Source organism: Lepus europaeus, chromosome 3, assembly GCF_033115175.1.
Source record: "Lepus europaeus isolate LE1 chromosome 3, mLepTim1.pri, whole genome shotgun sequence".
NCBI lineage: Eukaryota > Metazoa > Chordata > Mammalia > Lagomorpha > Leporidae > Lepus > Lepus europaeus.
In genome coordinates this window covers 37,225,667-37,241,540 of record NC_084829.1, presented here as the reverse complement: position 1 = coordinate 37,241,540, position 15,874 = coordinate 37,225,667, and the positions used below count along the sequence as shown (strand labels likewise).

The following is a 15,874-nucleotide window of genomic DNA, read 5'->3' as shown; positions in this document are numbered from 1 at the left end:
AGCCCCCAGAGGGAGCACCCAGAGAGCCCCCAGAGAGAGAGCCCCCCCAGAGAGAGAGCCCCCAGAGAGAGCTCCCCAGAGAGCCCCCAGAGAGAGCCCCCAGAGAGTCCCCAGAGAGAGCCCCCAGAGAGAGAGCCCCCCAGAGAGAGCCCCCAGAGAGAGAGCCCCCAGAGAGAGAGCCCCCAGAGAGCCCTCAGAGAGAGCTCCCCAGAGAGCCCCCAGAGAGAGAGCCCCCAGAGAGCCCCCAGAGAGAGAGCCCCCAGAGAGCCCCCAGAGAGCCCTCAGAGAGAGCTCCCCAGAGAGCCCCCAGAGAGAGCCCCCAGAGAGCCCCCAGAGAGCCCCCAGAGGGAGCACCCAGAGAGCCCCCAGAGAGAGAGCCCCCAGAGAGCCCTCAGAGAGAGAGCCCCCAGAGAGCCCCCAGAGAGCCCCCCAGAGAGAGCCCCCAGAGAGAGAGCCTAGGCCTGGCACCTGAGTGGCTACTGGGCACGTGGAAGACGCTTGGTGACCAGGGCTGGCACCTGGCAGCCTCCTGCTCGCTGGGGCCCGGGCCCCTGGGCACCTCCGCCCCTCGCCTGCCTCCCCTGATCGCCCCCTCCCTTCCTCCAGGACGTGGCCACCATGCAGTTCTGTGCCAACAAGCTGGACAAGAAAGACTTCTTCGGGAAATCCGACCCCTTCCTGGTCTTCTACCGAAGCAACGAAGACGGCACGTGAGTGCGGGCAGCGCCCACTCCCTGTGTGCTCTCCCTTTCGTCTGGGCCTGGGCCGTGTGCCAGGGCTTGCTGGGCAGGGCAGCCTGGGCCCACCTCCAGCCGCCCCTCCCACCAGACTCCTGCTGCAGAGTTCAGGGGTCAGCTCAGGGTAGCGCCCTGACCACACAGATGGGGCCGGTGAGGGGAGTGGGCAAACACAGGGCTGGGGCAGGAACAAGGGGCCCGGTCCCCACAGAACCCCTCTGACAGCCCCCTCATTCTTCCACACGTGCCGCCCCGCCCCTCTACCCTGCCGCACACCCACCCCTGCTCTGCACACCCAGCTCGGCGGAGCTGGAGCCTGCCCGGCCCACACTCCGCCGTAGGCTTCGTGCACAGCTCCCAGTGTCAGAACTTCCTCCTCGCCTCTCTATTCTAGAAGCCACCCACAGTGTGCCGGCCGCATCCACAACACTGGCAAACGTGGGTCCCTACTACACCCAGCAAGCCATCCTGGGCTGAGGGCCTGGGAACACCCTGCTGTGTGACCCTGGCCAGTTATGCACCCTCTCTGGGCCTGGGGTCTGTCTGTATTCAGCAGTAGGGTTCTGGGAGGCTGTGGCTTCTGGCCGGGAAGCTGTAGAGGCAGGAAATGGTGGGGCAGGGAGGTGATGGCTGCTGGACCATCTTGGGGGCAGGCTATGAAGAAGAGCGAGGGACCCCTCGGGCAGGGGTGGGGGCGTGGCTGATTGACAGGCTGGAGAGGTGTGTGCACCCAGCAGATGCGCGAGGGGCAGGAAGCCGTCACACGCCATGGATTAGGACATTCTGGGTCTGTGCGTGTGTGCACATGTGTGCGTGTGCGTGTGCGTGTGCGTGTTGGGGGGCAGGGAGAGGTACGGAGGAGGGCTGTGCAGTTCCATGGAAAACTGATTTTTAAACCTGAACGCAGAAACAAGGGAAATTAGGTGTGCTCATTTGCATCACAAAAGGGTGCTTTGTCTCATGGAAGGACTCCCTGCAGGATTTCTTTAAATAATCCTGGCTGACTGACAGCGGGGGAGGGGAGGGCCTGAGAGGTGCTGAGTGTCCCCGTGGCCAGAGGCCAGGGCTGGCAGAGGGGGAAGGGTGGGAGGTCGCAGGGGGGTCGCCTGGCCTCTGGCCGGGAGGGGCAGAGGGATTTGGAAGTGGGAGGGGCTTGCAAATCCTTGTTCTCACCAAGGAGGTGTAGGATGGCTGGGTGGGGAGAGGGGGAGGCTCGTGACTGACACGGGAGGAGGTGGGAGGTTCCCTGAGCGCTGAGCTGGCGGTGGCAATGTTGAGGGGGGCAGGGGGCAGCATGGAGACCCCATGGGGCAGACCTGGCTCCTGGACCGGAGTCCTAGCCCCCTCCCTGGTGGCAGAGCCCCAGGGACCAGAGCATTGAAAGAGTAAAGGCGCTGGTCAGGTGGGGGAAGCCATGAGTTTATGTAGGAGCAAGTTGCTCTCTCTCTCTCTCTCTTCCTCCTTCCTTCTTTTAAAGCTACCCATTTTTCCTCCATTCCTTCCATCCATCCACCCATCATTCCTTCCTTTCTTTTCCTTTTACGTGAAAAGTACACACACACACACACACACACACCCCTCTTCCATTGTCTGATTCACTCCCCAAATGCCTGCAACAGCTGAGGCTGGGCCAGGCCAGGCCAGGAGCCTGGAACTCTACCCTGGTCTCCCAGGTGGGGAGCAGGGACCCACGTAGCGTGTGCATTAGCAGGGAGCTGGAATGGGGAGCGGGGCTGGGACTCAGGCGGCGTGCACGTGTCCCAGGCAGTGTTTTACCGCTGTGCCCAGGCGCAGGTTTCTCTTGAGTTGTGGACTGGAGCTCCTGGGGTGGAGTGGACACTGGCCCAGAGGCAGCCAGTGGGCAGGTACCTGCGAAGGGACAGAGGCTGGGCTGGGGGGAATAGTGTTTCCCCAAGGGCTTGAGGAGACTGGAAGGTTTGGGGAGACACCACCAGGAGGTAGGCGGACGGGAGGAAGCCAGGGAGGGGACCTGGAGACAGCCATGCGGGCCACACACCTGCAGTCGGGGCGTGGCACTCCGAGGGCAGAGTCGCTCTGCTCAGCTGCCTGCTGGGCCCCGCCTGGCTCTGCCAGGTAGGACCCAAGTGACTCTGGGCGATCTCTAACCCAGTAGAACTTTCTAGAATGATGGCTACTTTCCAGGTCTCGCAGCCCAGCCTGGTCACCACTGCCCACGTGTGCCACTGAGCACTAACATGGGGCTAGTGTGATGGAGGGCCTGAGCTTTGCATTTCATTTTGGGTAACTTGGACAGTGCATGTGGCTGGGGGCCACTGTCTGGGTGGTGTGGCATGTGGCAGCCAGGTCTCCGCTTCCTTGTTTGTGGGAAGCCCCGTCCTCACCTCCCTCCCACCCCACCCCCATCCCCGCAGCTTCTTGGCAGCCCTGGGAGGGGAAGCACTTGCCCAGGGCTACACAGCTGCCTCCCCCCCCTCCCCGGGACCGGGGCCTGGGCCCCTCCTTGGCCAGTGCAGCACGGGGGTCCAGGGGCCTGTGGACTTGGCGATGGGGGTGGGGAGAGCGTAAAGAAAACCGTTTTTCAGCAAAGTTTGTGTCTGAGCCAGAAACCAACTGCACAGGGTCCAGGAAGAAAGCGCAGAGAGGCAGTGGGCTCATAGCTTTGCAGAGTTTGGCCAGAAGTCGGGGGGGGGGGGGGGAGAGAGACAGAGGCCAGTGGGTCAAGACATGGGGGAGCTGGGGAGGCTGTACAGGCCTGTGGGCCTCCTGCGTGCGGGACCTGGAGCCGTCTGACTTCTGTGCGACAGGAGCCTCCCCACCATCGCCCCCCAGCCCCGGGCCCCCCAGCCCCACCGCAGTCCGCCTCCCTGTCCTGCCTGCCCCTGCTGCCCTGTCCCCGTTGCTGCCCTGGCTCCCAGCTCTGGTGCATGTGGGGAGGTCTCCCACGTGTCTCTGCACACGGCAGCGGGTGGGCGAGAAACAGCAGAGTGGAGGAACACTGAGCGACAGTGACAGGAGTGACATTTTGACTTGAAACCTGCCGGAGAGGAGACGCACAGGCTGTGTGGGCCCACCCTGTGACCCTTCCAAGTTGGGGTGTAGCTGGGGCGGGCGCTGGGAGGCCTCCGGGAGAGGGCCCAGCCCCTAGCCCCCCAGCCCCCTGCCCAGCTCCTGCCAGCTGCCCGTCTGGGTGGCAGGGGTGGGAGTGGGCAGGGCCGCCGGATGGTGGCCCAGCTGGGACAAGCCAGTTCGGTACTTTCAGTCTGCTAAGCAGGGTCGTGGATCCAGACTTAGTGACTGTCTAAGTCAGAAGCTTTGATTTTCCTGGATTGGAATGCCAGCAGAAATACATTTGTTTACTGGCTCATTGTAAAAAAAAAAAAATATATATATATATATATATATATATATATATATATGGTTGAAAAGCTGCTAACTGGCAGGCACCGTGGCGGGCCCTGGGGATACCCCAGTGACCAAACAGGACAGAAATGCTCGCTCTTGGGGAACTCACCTGCTGGGGACGGAGCACAGAGTAGACAAGGAAGAAAATGGACATTGTCAAAATGTCCACTGGTGACAAATGCGATGGAAAGAAAGAGGGGACACAGAGCGAGACCGGGGGTGTGGGGTCATAGGACTAGGTTTGGGGTGTGTCTTAGATGAGCGAGGTCAGGGAGGGCTTCATGGGGGTGGTGTTGGACTCCAAGGTGGCGAGGGGTGAGCCGTGAAGATGGAAGTGGTTGGGGAGAGAATGCGCGGGGCTGGGGCAGCAGCGATAGCCACACCCGGACCCTGAGATTCCCCTGCGATTTGAGCGTCCACCCACGCTTCTCAGACGGGGAGTCCCTGCTAGAGGCCAGCTCCCGGGCTTCCAGGGCAGGAGGCAGAGGCCCGATCGGGGCAGGCGGGCCCAGAACGGGAGCTGGGACCCAGGTCTCCTGACGCTCTCCCAGGACTTGTCCTCTGTGCAGGAGCCCTCCTGGCCCCAGGCCGTGTGACCAGCCAGCTCCTCTGTGCCCTGGGGGCCGCCTGCCTGGGCTCACACCTGACAGCCTTTCCCATCTCCTTCTCGGCCAGGTTCACCATCTGCCACAAGACGGAGGTCATGAAGAACACCCTGAACCCGGTGTGGCAGACCTTCTCCATCCCCGTGAGAGCCCTCTGCAATGGGGACTACGACCGGTGAGCAGAGTGTCCAGCTCCACCCCCCCACCGGGCCAGGGTCTCCCCACCCGGGGCCTCCTGGGGCCTCTTCCTAACCCCACCTCCCAAGGCTGGAGGTATGGGGGGTGCCTAGGATCCCAGGGCAACCCAGATGGGTGTCTCGGTGCCCACAGCAGCTTGTCTTCCATCGTTGCCTGGAGAGGTGCAGCCGGGGGAGGGTGACTAGAGCTAAGGTCAGAGCCACCTGTCCTCACCAGCTGCAGCTCCCTGCCATTGCACCCTGGGGTTGGGATCCCAGGTGCACCCCCTGTGGCCAGCAGCGGGGGGCTTTTTGATCAACACAGCACTGCTCTTACAATGTGCTAGCTATGGTCATGGTCTGAGAGTACAGCTGCCTCGTGTCTAAGGCTGAGCACGTGACTAAAGAGAACTGGCAGCCTGGGCAAGCTTTGGCCTGTCTGACCCTCAATTTTCTTATCTGTAAAATGGACGTGAACTCCCCTACCTCCTGGGGCTGCTTTGGGCTCCTGTGACAGAAGCTGCATAAGGAGGCTTGGCTGTGTGTAAGACACAGGACTCAGTGCCGGGTGCACAAGCATGTATCTGCGAGTCCCTGCCATGTGCCGGGCAACACGCCGGGGGTGGGGCAGTCAGCAGGGACAGAACACAGTCTTCACCGGTCACCCTGCCTCACAAAGCCCACACACCCATGGGGCCGTTAACCCGTGGTCGCACAAAGAAATGCGTCTCCACACGTTGAGATCACAGGAACCCAGTTTGGTTTCCTAGCGACTGCTGCCGCTCAGCTGGGTGAGTTGGCAGGGAGCACTGTCCGGGAAGCCCCAACCTCTGCTGGCCACTCGGCCGGGATCGCCAGGGGCATCAGAGGCCCGGGACCCTGCGCACTGGGGCCACTGACAGGTGCATGTGGGGATGGAGCGGCTCCCAGGGTGCCAGGGCCCAGCCTTGTCAGGGCAGGGGAGGAGGTAGCGAGGCTCAGAGCCCTGGCCTCCATGCTGAGCCACCGAGCAGGTGAGCATTGGGTGGGAGCGAAAGCCAGGCAGGCTCCCAGCTCCCTCCCCCCGCCGAGCCCCAGCCTTGGCTCCCTCCAGGATGGAGGCAGCTTGGGCCCTTCTGCAGGGCCAGACACAGATTGACTGTGACATGACTGACAGCCCTGTTCATCACAGGGCCCCGGCATGTCAGGCTGTCGCAGGGGAGGGAGCAGACCTACCCGCCCCAGCCCGTGTAACCCACGCACCCGGCAGCCCTCACAGGAGGTGCCAGCGCCCGCAGGCGCCCAGGGCAGGCGAGGGAGGGCCTGGTGCAGGAAAACAAGGCCACCATCCCTCTCTCTGGGGGGGGGGGGGTAGGTTCTGGAACCTCACAGAGCACGCTCAGAGTCGCCCAGCCCCTGTGGCTTCCAAACCAGCCAGGCAGCAGCTCCAGTGGCATGGGGTGGGGGTGGGAGGCGTTCATCGAGAGCACCCCCACCCCAGGCAGCTCCCAAACCAGCGAGGAGACAGGCCATGTGATCACAGGCCCTGCTCTGAGTGTCCCTGGGGCTAATTTGACCCCTGCAACAGTCCTAAGACAGGTAGGGAAACTGAGGCCCAGAGGGGCTGAGGAACCTGTCCCCGGGCCTGCTGCCAGCGACCTCAGAAGCAGCGTTGGGACCTAGGCCGGCTGCATGGCCATAGCGCCTGGATGTGGTGCCCCCGGCTGTGATTGACAGGCGCCAGGGAGGCTGGGTAACGAGGCCCTTGCTCAGGTCTGCTGTGGGGTCCGAGGTGGAGAAGCCGCCTGGTTTAGTCCTGCGAGCGGGCAGGGTCCTGGTGGTTTTGGCCCCTGATGATGCGGTCAGGAGAAGGGAACGGCAGGAAGGGAGACTCCCAAGAGCCTGATGTCTCCCAGGGGGCGGGAACGAGACCTGGAGCCTCAGGACAAGAGAAGTGCAGGGTGTGGCCCAGAGTGGGCTCTGCTGGCCGAGTCCTGTCCTCACAGCCCACAGGCCACCCACCTGCGAAACGGCGCTGTTCTTCTTCTTCTTCTTTTATTTATTTATTTATTTATTTATTTGAAAGGCAGAGTTATATTTAGAGAGGGAGGGAGGGAGGGAGGGAGGGAGACATCATCCATCTGCTGGTTCTCTCCCCAAATGGCTGGGGCTGGGTCAGGCTGAAGCCAGGAGCCAGGAAGGCCAACCCCAACATCATTTTCCTTACATTATAAAAATTGCATTTGTTGTGGTCGTTGCTGTGGCATGGTGGGTAAAGCTGATGCCTGTGATGCTGGCATCCCATAGGGGTGCCCGTTCGAGTCCTGGCTGCTCCACTTCTGATCCAGCTCCCTGCTAATGAGCCTGGGAAAGCAGTAGAAGATGGCCCAAATCCTTGGGCCCCTACACCCACATGGGAGACCTGGGTTAAGTTCCTGGCTCCTGGCTTTGGTCTTGTTCCACTCTGGCTGTTGTAGCTACTTGGGGAGTGAACCAGCAGATAGAAGATATCTCTCTCTCTCTCTCTCTCTCTCTCTCTCTCTCTCCCCCCTCTCTCTCTTTCCTCTCTGTAACTCTTTCAAGTAAATAAGTAAATAATTTTTTGAAAATATTTATTTATTTATTTGAAAGTCAGAGTTAGAGAGAGAGGAGAAGAAACAGAGAGAGAGGTCTTCCATCCGCTGTTTTACTCCCCAATTGGCCGCAACGGCCGGAGCTGCGCCAATCCAAAGCCAGGAGCCAGGAGCTTCTGCCAGGTCTCCCACACAGGTGCAGGGACCCAAGCACTGGGCCATCCTCTACTGCTTTCCCAGGCCATAGCAGAGAGCTGGATTGGAAGTGGAGCGGCTGGGACTAGAACTGGCGCCCATATGGGATGCCGGTGCTTCAGGCCAGGGCATTAACCAACTGCATCACAGCGGCAGCCCCAGTAACTATTTTTTTTTAAATTGCATTTGTTGTTTGAAAATGAGCTGCTGCTGTGGAGAGGGAGAGGAGGGGAAGGGGTTTTTAGCCGTGTTGCGCATGGGTACTGTGGGCCAGCTGCAGCTGAGGGGGAGGGACAGGGGTGTGGGGGTCTCCAGGAGGGGATGGCAGAGGTCAGGTGCCCAGGGCCCTGTGGAGGATGCCACAGGTCAGGAGCCAGCAAGGGAGAGAGGAGGGGATCCAGAGGAGGGAGGCTGCAGCCAGGGAGGAGAATCCAAGCAGAAGTGTTGACTCCTGTGTGGGAAACGCTGTCAGGGAGGGCGGGGGCCGGGGTTTGCTGAGAGGGAGGCAGTGGCCGGGGGTGGGGGGTGGTACCTGCTAACGTTATTAAAAAATTACTGTTTAGGACATGTTCCAGGCTGTAGTCTAATCTGTCACATGCATTATTTTTACCTTGTGACTTTAAATTTCACAGCAACCCTAGGAAATGGGCCCTAGCGATGTGCCCATTTTACAAGTCGGGAAACGGAGGATCCGTTTATGTCGCTTCTGCGCTGGCCCCCTGGTTTGGGGTCCCCTTGCCTTTGCTGTGTCTCCAGTCCACACGAGACCTGTCAGAGCCGTAGTCAGAGGAAGTGGCGTCGGGGTCGGGGTTGGGGTCGGGGTCGGGGTCAGCCCAGCCCTCCAGGGTGGGACAGCGGGGTGATGACAAGAGGCACTTCCCCTGGCTGCCCAGAATTCGCCCTCCCCTCCTCTGGAACGTTCCGTGACTTGCGGATTTGTCTGGGCCTGGCTGCTGTCACTCATCACGCCTTCAAGTTGAACGAGTGGGTTTGCAGAGGGTGTCTGGAGGCGGAGTCCTCGCGGGCAGCGGGGAGAGGAAGCCCCAGGAGGCTGGGTGGTCGCATCACTGAGCTTCTCACTGCTGCCCAGCACCCTGGGTCAATGAGCTGCTGCCCCTTAGTTTTTTGTTGTTGTTGTTTTTTTTTTTTTTGACAGGCAGAGTGGACAGTGAGAGAGAGACAGAGAGAAAGGTCTTCCTTTTTGCCGTTGGTTCACCCTCCAATGGCCGCTGCGGCCTGCGCACCGCACTGATCCGAAGCCAGGAGCCAGGCGCTTCTCCTGGTCTCCCATGTGGGTGCAGGGCCCAAGGACTTGGGCCATCCTCCACTGCACTCCCGGGCCACAACAGAGAGCTGGCCTGGAAGAGGGGCAACCGGGACAGAATCCAGCGCCCCGACCGGGACTAGAACCCGGGGTGCCGGCGCCACAGGCGGATTAGCCTAGTGAGCCCCGGCGCCAGCCAACCCCTTAGATTTTTTAAAATCGTATTGTTTATGTGTATTTATTTGAAAGTCGGCGAGAAAGAGAGAGCAACAAAGAGCAATCTGCCATCTGCCCAAATGCCCACAACAGCCCAGGGCTGGGCCAAGGAGCTCAATCCAGGTCTGCGTACTTGACCCACGTCCCAGCGCCATCATGTGGTGGCAGCCGGGGTGTGCATTAGCCGGAAGCTGGAATGGGGCGGAGCTGGAACTCCAGCCAGGCACCCTGAGAGGGGACGCGAGTGGCCCCAGCAGCGGCTTCACTGCCTCCCCGAACCCCTGCCCTGATCCCACCACGCGCTGAGGGCCACGCTCTGTGACCTCCCGGAGGGCTGTCTTGTCTCCCGTTTGCACCTGCCGAAGCTGAGGCTCTGGTAGGAGGTAGGGGGTGTGGTACAGCCCAAGCTTGCACAGAGCAGACTCAGAGCTGGGCCCCCTGCCTGCCACAGGGGAGGCCTGGGGGCCTCTCTGATGCTCTGAAGCCTCTTGGGAGTGTGGGACTCGCTCCCAGGGGGCCTGGCAGCCCCCGGGACTGAGAGCAGGGGCAAAACAGCCTTCTCCTGGCCAGACAGTGGCTCCATGGGGGGAAGGCCTTGCAGCTCGGGCTCCGGTGGAGACTTTAGGGAGAGTCAGTTGGTGTGCAGAAGGAAGCCTGCCTGGCCATGGCCCTCATCCGCCAGCCGCAGGCACTCCCCCCACCCCAGGTGTGCAGAGGTCCAGGACAATGGCTCCCGGCATCACCGATGGCCAGCTCTGTGACCCAGGGGAAGCCTCTATGCGTGATTTTGTGGGCGAGGGCATTGTAGCTGCCCAGCCCATTTCACAGGTTTGTAGAGAGCCTGATACACACTTGGCACTGGCCTAGACGCTGAAGATTCAGCAGGAAACAGCCCTGGCCTCAGAGCGCTGACATTTTCCCGGTGTGTGGGAATGGCCTGGGAGACAGGAGCTTGGAGGGTCTTAGGCAAGAAGAGAACAACGCGTGACATGCTGCGGACGGCACAGCGTTCCTCCCCATGTGTGCGAACACACTGCACAGCCAGGTAAACAGTCTCCGAGGGTATAGCCAGCCGCCCAGGGCCGCGCTGCCGGTACCCGGTAGAGCCGAGACCACCCCCACTCTGTACCCCAGGGCCTGCGGCCTCCCCTGTCCAGCTCACTGCCTCCAACATTGGGGCTCTGTGTCCTATGCCAAATAAGATGTTCAGTTTGTGGGCCGCGGGGGCCTGTTTCCTGGTCTCAGGCCACAGCCCGTGCTCTCAGGCACTGTCCCCGCAAGTCACTGACAGAAGCCGTTTTGGGGACTGCGCATGTGGGGACTGCGCACAAGGGTTGGGAGCCAGAGCCTGCAGGCTGCGAGTGGCACCTGTGAGGACCAGGGCTGGGCAGTGCCTTAGCGTTGTGAACAGAGTCACCAGAGCTGTGCCTGGCTTCTGTCTATAGCCCGCAGGCCTTGGCGCACCGCTGCCCCCCCAACACCACCTCCTCCCCCAGGGCTGGGGATCGCGGCCTCTGAGCTAATCTGACCACTGCCCCCTCCCCTCTCTGGAGCCTGCACCCTCGGCTGCAGGTTCAGATCCCCATGCACCAAATGATTCCAAGTCCCTGGGATGAGCATCAGCACCAGCGTGGCCAGAGCTCCCTGGGAGATTCCAAAGTGCAGCCAGGTTGGAAAACTGGGATCTGATCCTAAGGAAGCTGGGGCTCTGGCTGCAGCGGCCGTCAGTGGGGGCTTCTCAGAACTGCCCATGCCTGAGCCCAGTCCAGGCCCCCCTCAGAGAGGCTCTGCGCTTGGAGCTAAACAAAACCCCGCAGTGATTACGTGGATGCCCAGGGCTGTCACCGAGCTGGGGTCCTCCTGCAGCGTCTGGGCACATAGCTGTCACTGTGCTGTCACCTGAGGGGCTGGTGTTGGTGGCTGGAGGGGAGGTGCCCTTTGCTGGGGTCTCTGAAGGTCCCCTGCAGTTGGTGGGGGGGCTGTCCCCGTGGGGACCAGGACACATCAGCCCTGTCTGGGGCAGCGGCGGGATCCCTGGCCTGGAGCAAGGATCCCTTTACACAGTGGGCATCGGCGCCTCCTGGTTTACACAGTGTTCTCATCACACCTGCCGTAGGTGCGGCTGTCCCCCGCCCGCCCGGCCAAGGAGGCTCTTCTGCAGGGAGGCAGCGCCTCCTGCTGGGAGTCCAGAGCCCCAGGGCCAACTCCTGGCAGCCCCGAGACCGGCCGGCCGATGCCAGGGCGAGACCAGGGTGCCAGATAGAGGTGAAGGCTGGGGGCGGGGGTCACCGGCTCCCTCGGCCTCACCCCCTCCCCAGGCCCCCACCCTGCCCTGGACCTCTCCCAGGCCTGAGCAGCCAGCACCGAGGGTTAACCAGCAGCCTCCGCGCCCTCCTTGCAGCCTGGTCCGCTAGCCTGTTGCCATGGGAACGTGGCTAAAAATAAACCGGGCTCTCAGAGCCCAGCCCCATGCATAGGAGTCAAAACAAACTAATTAAAGCAGCCAGGCTAAAATGTGAAGATAATTACACCCTCACTCAGGAGCCAGTCGCACGGCTCGGACAGGCGCTGCGGGCGGTCCCCGCCAGGGCCCTGGGCCCATCCCTGACTCAGCCGGGTGCTGCCACTCAGCCCCTTCATATCTGTGGTCCCCCCAAGCAGTCTTGTCGCCCCTGCTTAGGCCCGAAACCCAAGGAGGGCCACACGGCCACTGTCCTGACTCCACCCATAGTCACCCTGCAGCTTCACCCTGGGGCTCAGGCCCCACGCACCATGGGCCATGCATGGAGGTCTGAGGCCTCCTTGAAATTCCTGGAAGTGCCTGCAGGGCTCTGGGGCTGCCCCTGTTCCCACGATTGCTAAAAGGCCTCAGGAGGAGGCTGCCACCTCCCCCACTCAGGGCCCTGGAGCCGGAAGGGTGTCCTGGCCTCCTCTCATGGCCCCAGAGCAGGCAGTGCAGTGTGGTGCGGGGCCGGGCTAGCCGGTCCCACCAAGGCCCTTTGTCTTGCAGGACCATCAAGGTGGAGGTGTATGACTGGGACCGTGATGGCAGGTAAGCGGAATGGGGGCTGAGCTTGGACCTCACCTGGGGAGGGGTCCGGATCTGGGTCTTCCTGCAGGGGGTGGGAGTGGATCTTCTGCATGGTGGCTCCTCCCACCCTGCTCCACTGAGGCACCACAGCACCCCCATCCTGCAGGAGAGGCCCCTCCCCTTTTCCTTAACCAGCTTCCCCGCAGCCAACCAGGGCCGGCCGCTGTCCTGCCGAACCCAGGCACAGCCCCGGGCCCCAAGTGCCCTCTGGGTGGGGGAGCACAGAGGCTGAGCTCGGCACTCAGGGCTCCCCGCGGTCACCCTGACTGTAGTGACCTCCCCATCGGGTGGCACTCTCAGCGAGTCACTGAGGGGCCTCCACTGGTCCCTCTGAGTCGTGGGGTGAGCAGGTGGCACTGACGCAGCTGTGTGCTCTGCCCCCCCCCCCCCAAGGAGCTCCCCTTGCCCTGAGGCCTCCTGGGAGGGAACTCCAGGGGCCATGCTGCCTCCCGCAGCTCCCCCCGCCTCCTCTCTCATGGCCTCACGTCCCCGTCCCCCTGACTCTCCCACACCTGGAGTGTTCTCTACTGGGTCAGCTGGGGACTGGCTGCCAGGGGACCCCCGCCTCAAGGCATTTGTAGTCAGCTGGCTGAGAGCTGCAAACACATACACCCGAAATAGTGTGGGTGCTCGCAGGGCAAGGGGCCGACGCCCGCCTCCTGCACGCCCCTTTCCCCTCCAGTGGGGACAGTGAGGGTTAAGGGGGCGAGCTGTGCTGTGTACAGAGTGGGCTGCACCTCAGCTAAACACACTTCCCAAGGGCAGGGCACTGCGCAGACACCCCCAGCTGCCTGGCTACACACGGCTCTCATTGTCTTTTATTAATTGACTTATCCATTTGAAAGTCAGAGTTACAGAGAGGGAGAGCCAGAGACATGTTCCATCTGCTGGTTCGCTCCCCTCAAATGGCTGCAACGGCCAGGGCTGGGCCAGGCCGAAGCCAGGAGCCAGGAGCCTCATCCAGGTCTCCCATGTAGGTGGCAGAGGCCCAAGCACTTGGGCCATCTTCCTCTGCTTTTCCCAGGCCAGCAGCAGGGAGCCGGATCAGAAGTGGAGCAGCTGTGGCAGGAACCGGCATCCATGTTGGATGCCCATGCCACAGGCGGCAGCCCCTCTACCCCTCTACTGGTCTCTCTCTCTCTTTTTTTTTTTTTTTTGACAGGCAGAGTTAGACAGTGAGAGAGGGAGAGACAGAGAGAAAGGTCTTCCTTTACCGTTGGTTTACCTTTCTCCTCGCCCCCCCATGGCTGCTACGGCCGGTGCTGAGCCAATCCAAAGCCAGGAGCCAGGTGCTTCCTCCTGGTCTCCCATGCGGGTGCAGGGCCCAAGCACTTGGGCCATCCTCCACTGCACTCCCGGGCCATAGCAGAGAGCTGGACTGGAAGAGGAGCAACCGGGACAGAATCCGGCTCCCCAACTGGGACTAGAACCTGGGGTGCTGGCGCCGCAGGCAGAGGATTAGCCTAGTGAGCCGCGGCGCTAGCTCTAATGGTCTTTTAAAAACACGTACTGGGAAATCGTCAGATACAAGGAAGGAGAGTGGCTTCAGGACCGCCTTTACGCCCTGCACCTGATTTTCACAATTTAACTGAACTGTTGCTAAAACTTTGCCAGCTTTGCTCTATCCGCATGCTGCTAATGTCATTTAAAGTTAAGTACATCATGGCATTTTACCTCTAAATATCCCATCGGAAATGTCTAAAAAATAAGGGCATTTTCCTACACAACTGCAAATGCCACACTTGCACTTGACATTGAACAATAGTGCTTGAATGCCAGCCGGTATGCGTTTTATTTTCAAATTGCCCCCGTTGTCCCCTCAATGCCTTCCATTGCTGATTTGTTCGAACAAGAATCCAGGCAGAAGCAGGCCCTGTTCCTCCCAGGCTGGCTCTTTGCTAGGTGACCGTGGGCTCTCTTCCCAGGGACCTACCTCTCTGCTGCAGGGTGCCCTCAGAGTGGAGGCCCAGACAGACCTGGGAGCCAGGGGCAGGGCTGTGGGAGAGGCCGAGGCCTCAGGGACTCAGCCACAGTCTTCCCTTGCAGCCATGACTTCATCGGGGAGTTCACCACCAGCTACCGGGAGCTGGCCCGCGGACAGAGCCAGTTCAACATCTACGAGGTGAGGCGGGCGCCGGAAGCACAGGGTTTGCTCTGATGCTCCAAGGCTCCCGGTCACTGGGGACCACAGTGCACCACGTGCGATACTGGGGGCTTTGGGTATCTCCCTGTGAGGTGCTGTTGCTGCGTTCTGTGGGTAGCAGTGGGAAAACTTGCCCAAAGTCCCATGGTTCAGTTCAAGTTCAAGTTCAGGTCGAAAGCAGCAGACCACCCCGATTTGCCTGACTCCAGATCACTGGATTATAGACACACATCCCAACTCCCAAAAAAAAGCATTTCTGGGAAGGCGGGGATGGGGGGTGGAATAAGAAGGTTCCGAGCCGGAGGCCTGAGGTGTTGAGTTCACAGCCCCCTGCCTCCAACCGGAACAGGGCCAGGGAGCCAAGCATCTCACCTCCTCCAGGACAGAGCCAGGGGATCAGGAGTTGGGATGTCTTCATCGGCCTAGACCAGGGCCGGAGCGCCTTGGCCGAGGCTGCCTGTCTCTTTGGGAGAGCAGCGTTGGCCTTCCGGGGGCCATATCCACCTGCTTGCGTGTGCCTCCCCCATGCCCTCCTCAGCTCCTGCACTGAGTTCAGGTCCTCCTGCTCTGAGCAGCCTCCCTGCGCCTCCTCCCTCTTGTGACCTCCTGCGAACATCCATGTTCACGGCAAATGCCAACAGCCCTCAGAGCCGCCGGCTTCCTATGCTGGCTCTGCCCCTTACCAGCTCTGTGACCTTGGCTGGGTCCCCGCAGCAATCCGCGCCGTGCACACTGAGGATTAAAGAAGCCAAGGGGACGCAGCCTGGCCCGGAGGCCACTGCTGGCGCCTGTTGTCCTCCGCTGACCGCCGCACAGCTGTCCTACCCCACGCTAGAGGCCCCTCAGGGCTCTGGGTCCCATCTCTGACCCAAGTCCTCTGACAGTTCACTGCCTCGCCCTGCACGGCTGCTCCAAGCCTTGTGCTCCCGCGGGCAGGCGAGGTGCCGGCCCTCCCTGCTGCCTCCCTGCCTGGCCAGGGCGCTGCTGGTGCTGAGCCATGCTTGTGACCCCTTCACACACCGAGTTCAACTGAGCGTGGCTGCCGTGAAGGCGGGCACGCACGGGTGAATCGCTGTGCAAGGCTCGGGCGCCTTGCTTTGTTTTTCTGCGTATACGCAGGGAGGGGCCGTCTGTGCCTCCATCCCCACCCCCACGCCCGGCTCCACCCTCTTCTGGTCAGGACTGATGAAGTTGGGCTCCAGAAGTCCTTGCCTGGCTCTGAAGAGGTTTGTTGTCACTGCCCTGATCTCTGTGGCTTTGCAATCAACAAAAGAGGAGCCTGGAGCTGCTACGCACCAGGAAGGGCCAGCAGGGGAGAGGCAAGCCCAGGGGCAGATCTGGACCTGGATGGCATCGCTGGGCAGCCGGAGCGGGCTCAGGAACGCCTCACGCGAGTCAGAGCTGCCCGAAGAGGCTCCGGGCTCTCCTGAATAAAGACCCACGCCCCAGGCCCGGCGTCTACCGTCGGCGGCTCTTCCCCCACAGTCCGCTCTGCCTCCTGTGTCCCCGTC

At 61.5% G+C, this 15,874-nt stretch overlaps 1 protein-coding gene across 2 annotated transcripts in view; it reads left to right on the top strand.

The window, feature by feature from the left end:
- Nucleotides 1–15,874, top strand: part of CPNE5 (copine 5) — an 83,869-nt gene that overhangs the window by 52,917 nt on the left and 15,078 nt on the right. For both annotated transcript variants that reach the window (XM_062187472.1, XM_062187471.1), the window contains 4 exons: nucleotides 607–710; nucleotides 4,797–4,901; nucleotides 12,140–12,181; nucleotides 14,267–14,342. In XM_062187472.1, coding sequence (XP_062043456.1) covers nucleotides 607–710; nucleotides 4,797–4,901; nucleotides 12,140–12,181; nucleotides 14,267–14,342 — 327 coding nt within the window. The remainder of the gene's footprint in view (nucleotides 1–606; nucleotides 711–4,796; nucleotides 4,902–12,139; nucleotides 12,182–14,266; nucleotides 14,343–15,874) is intronic.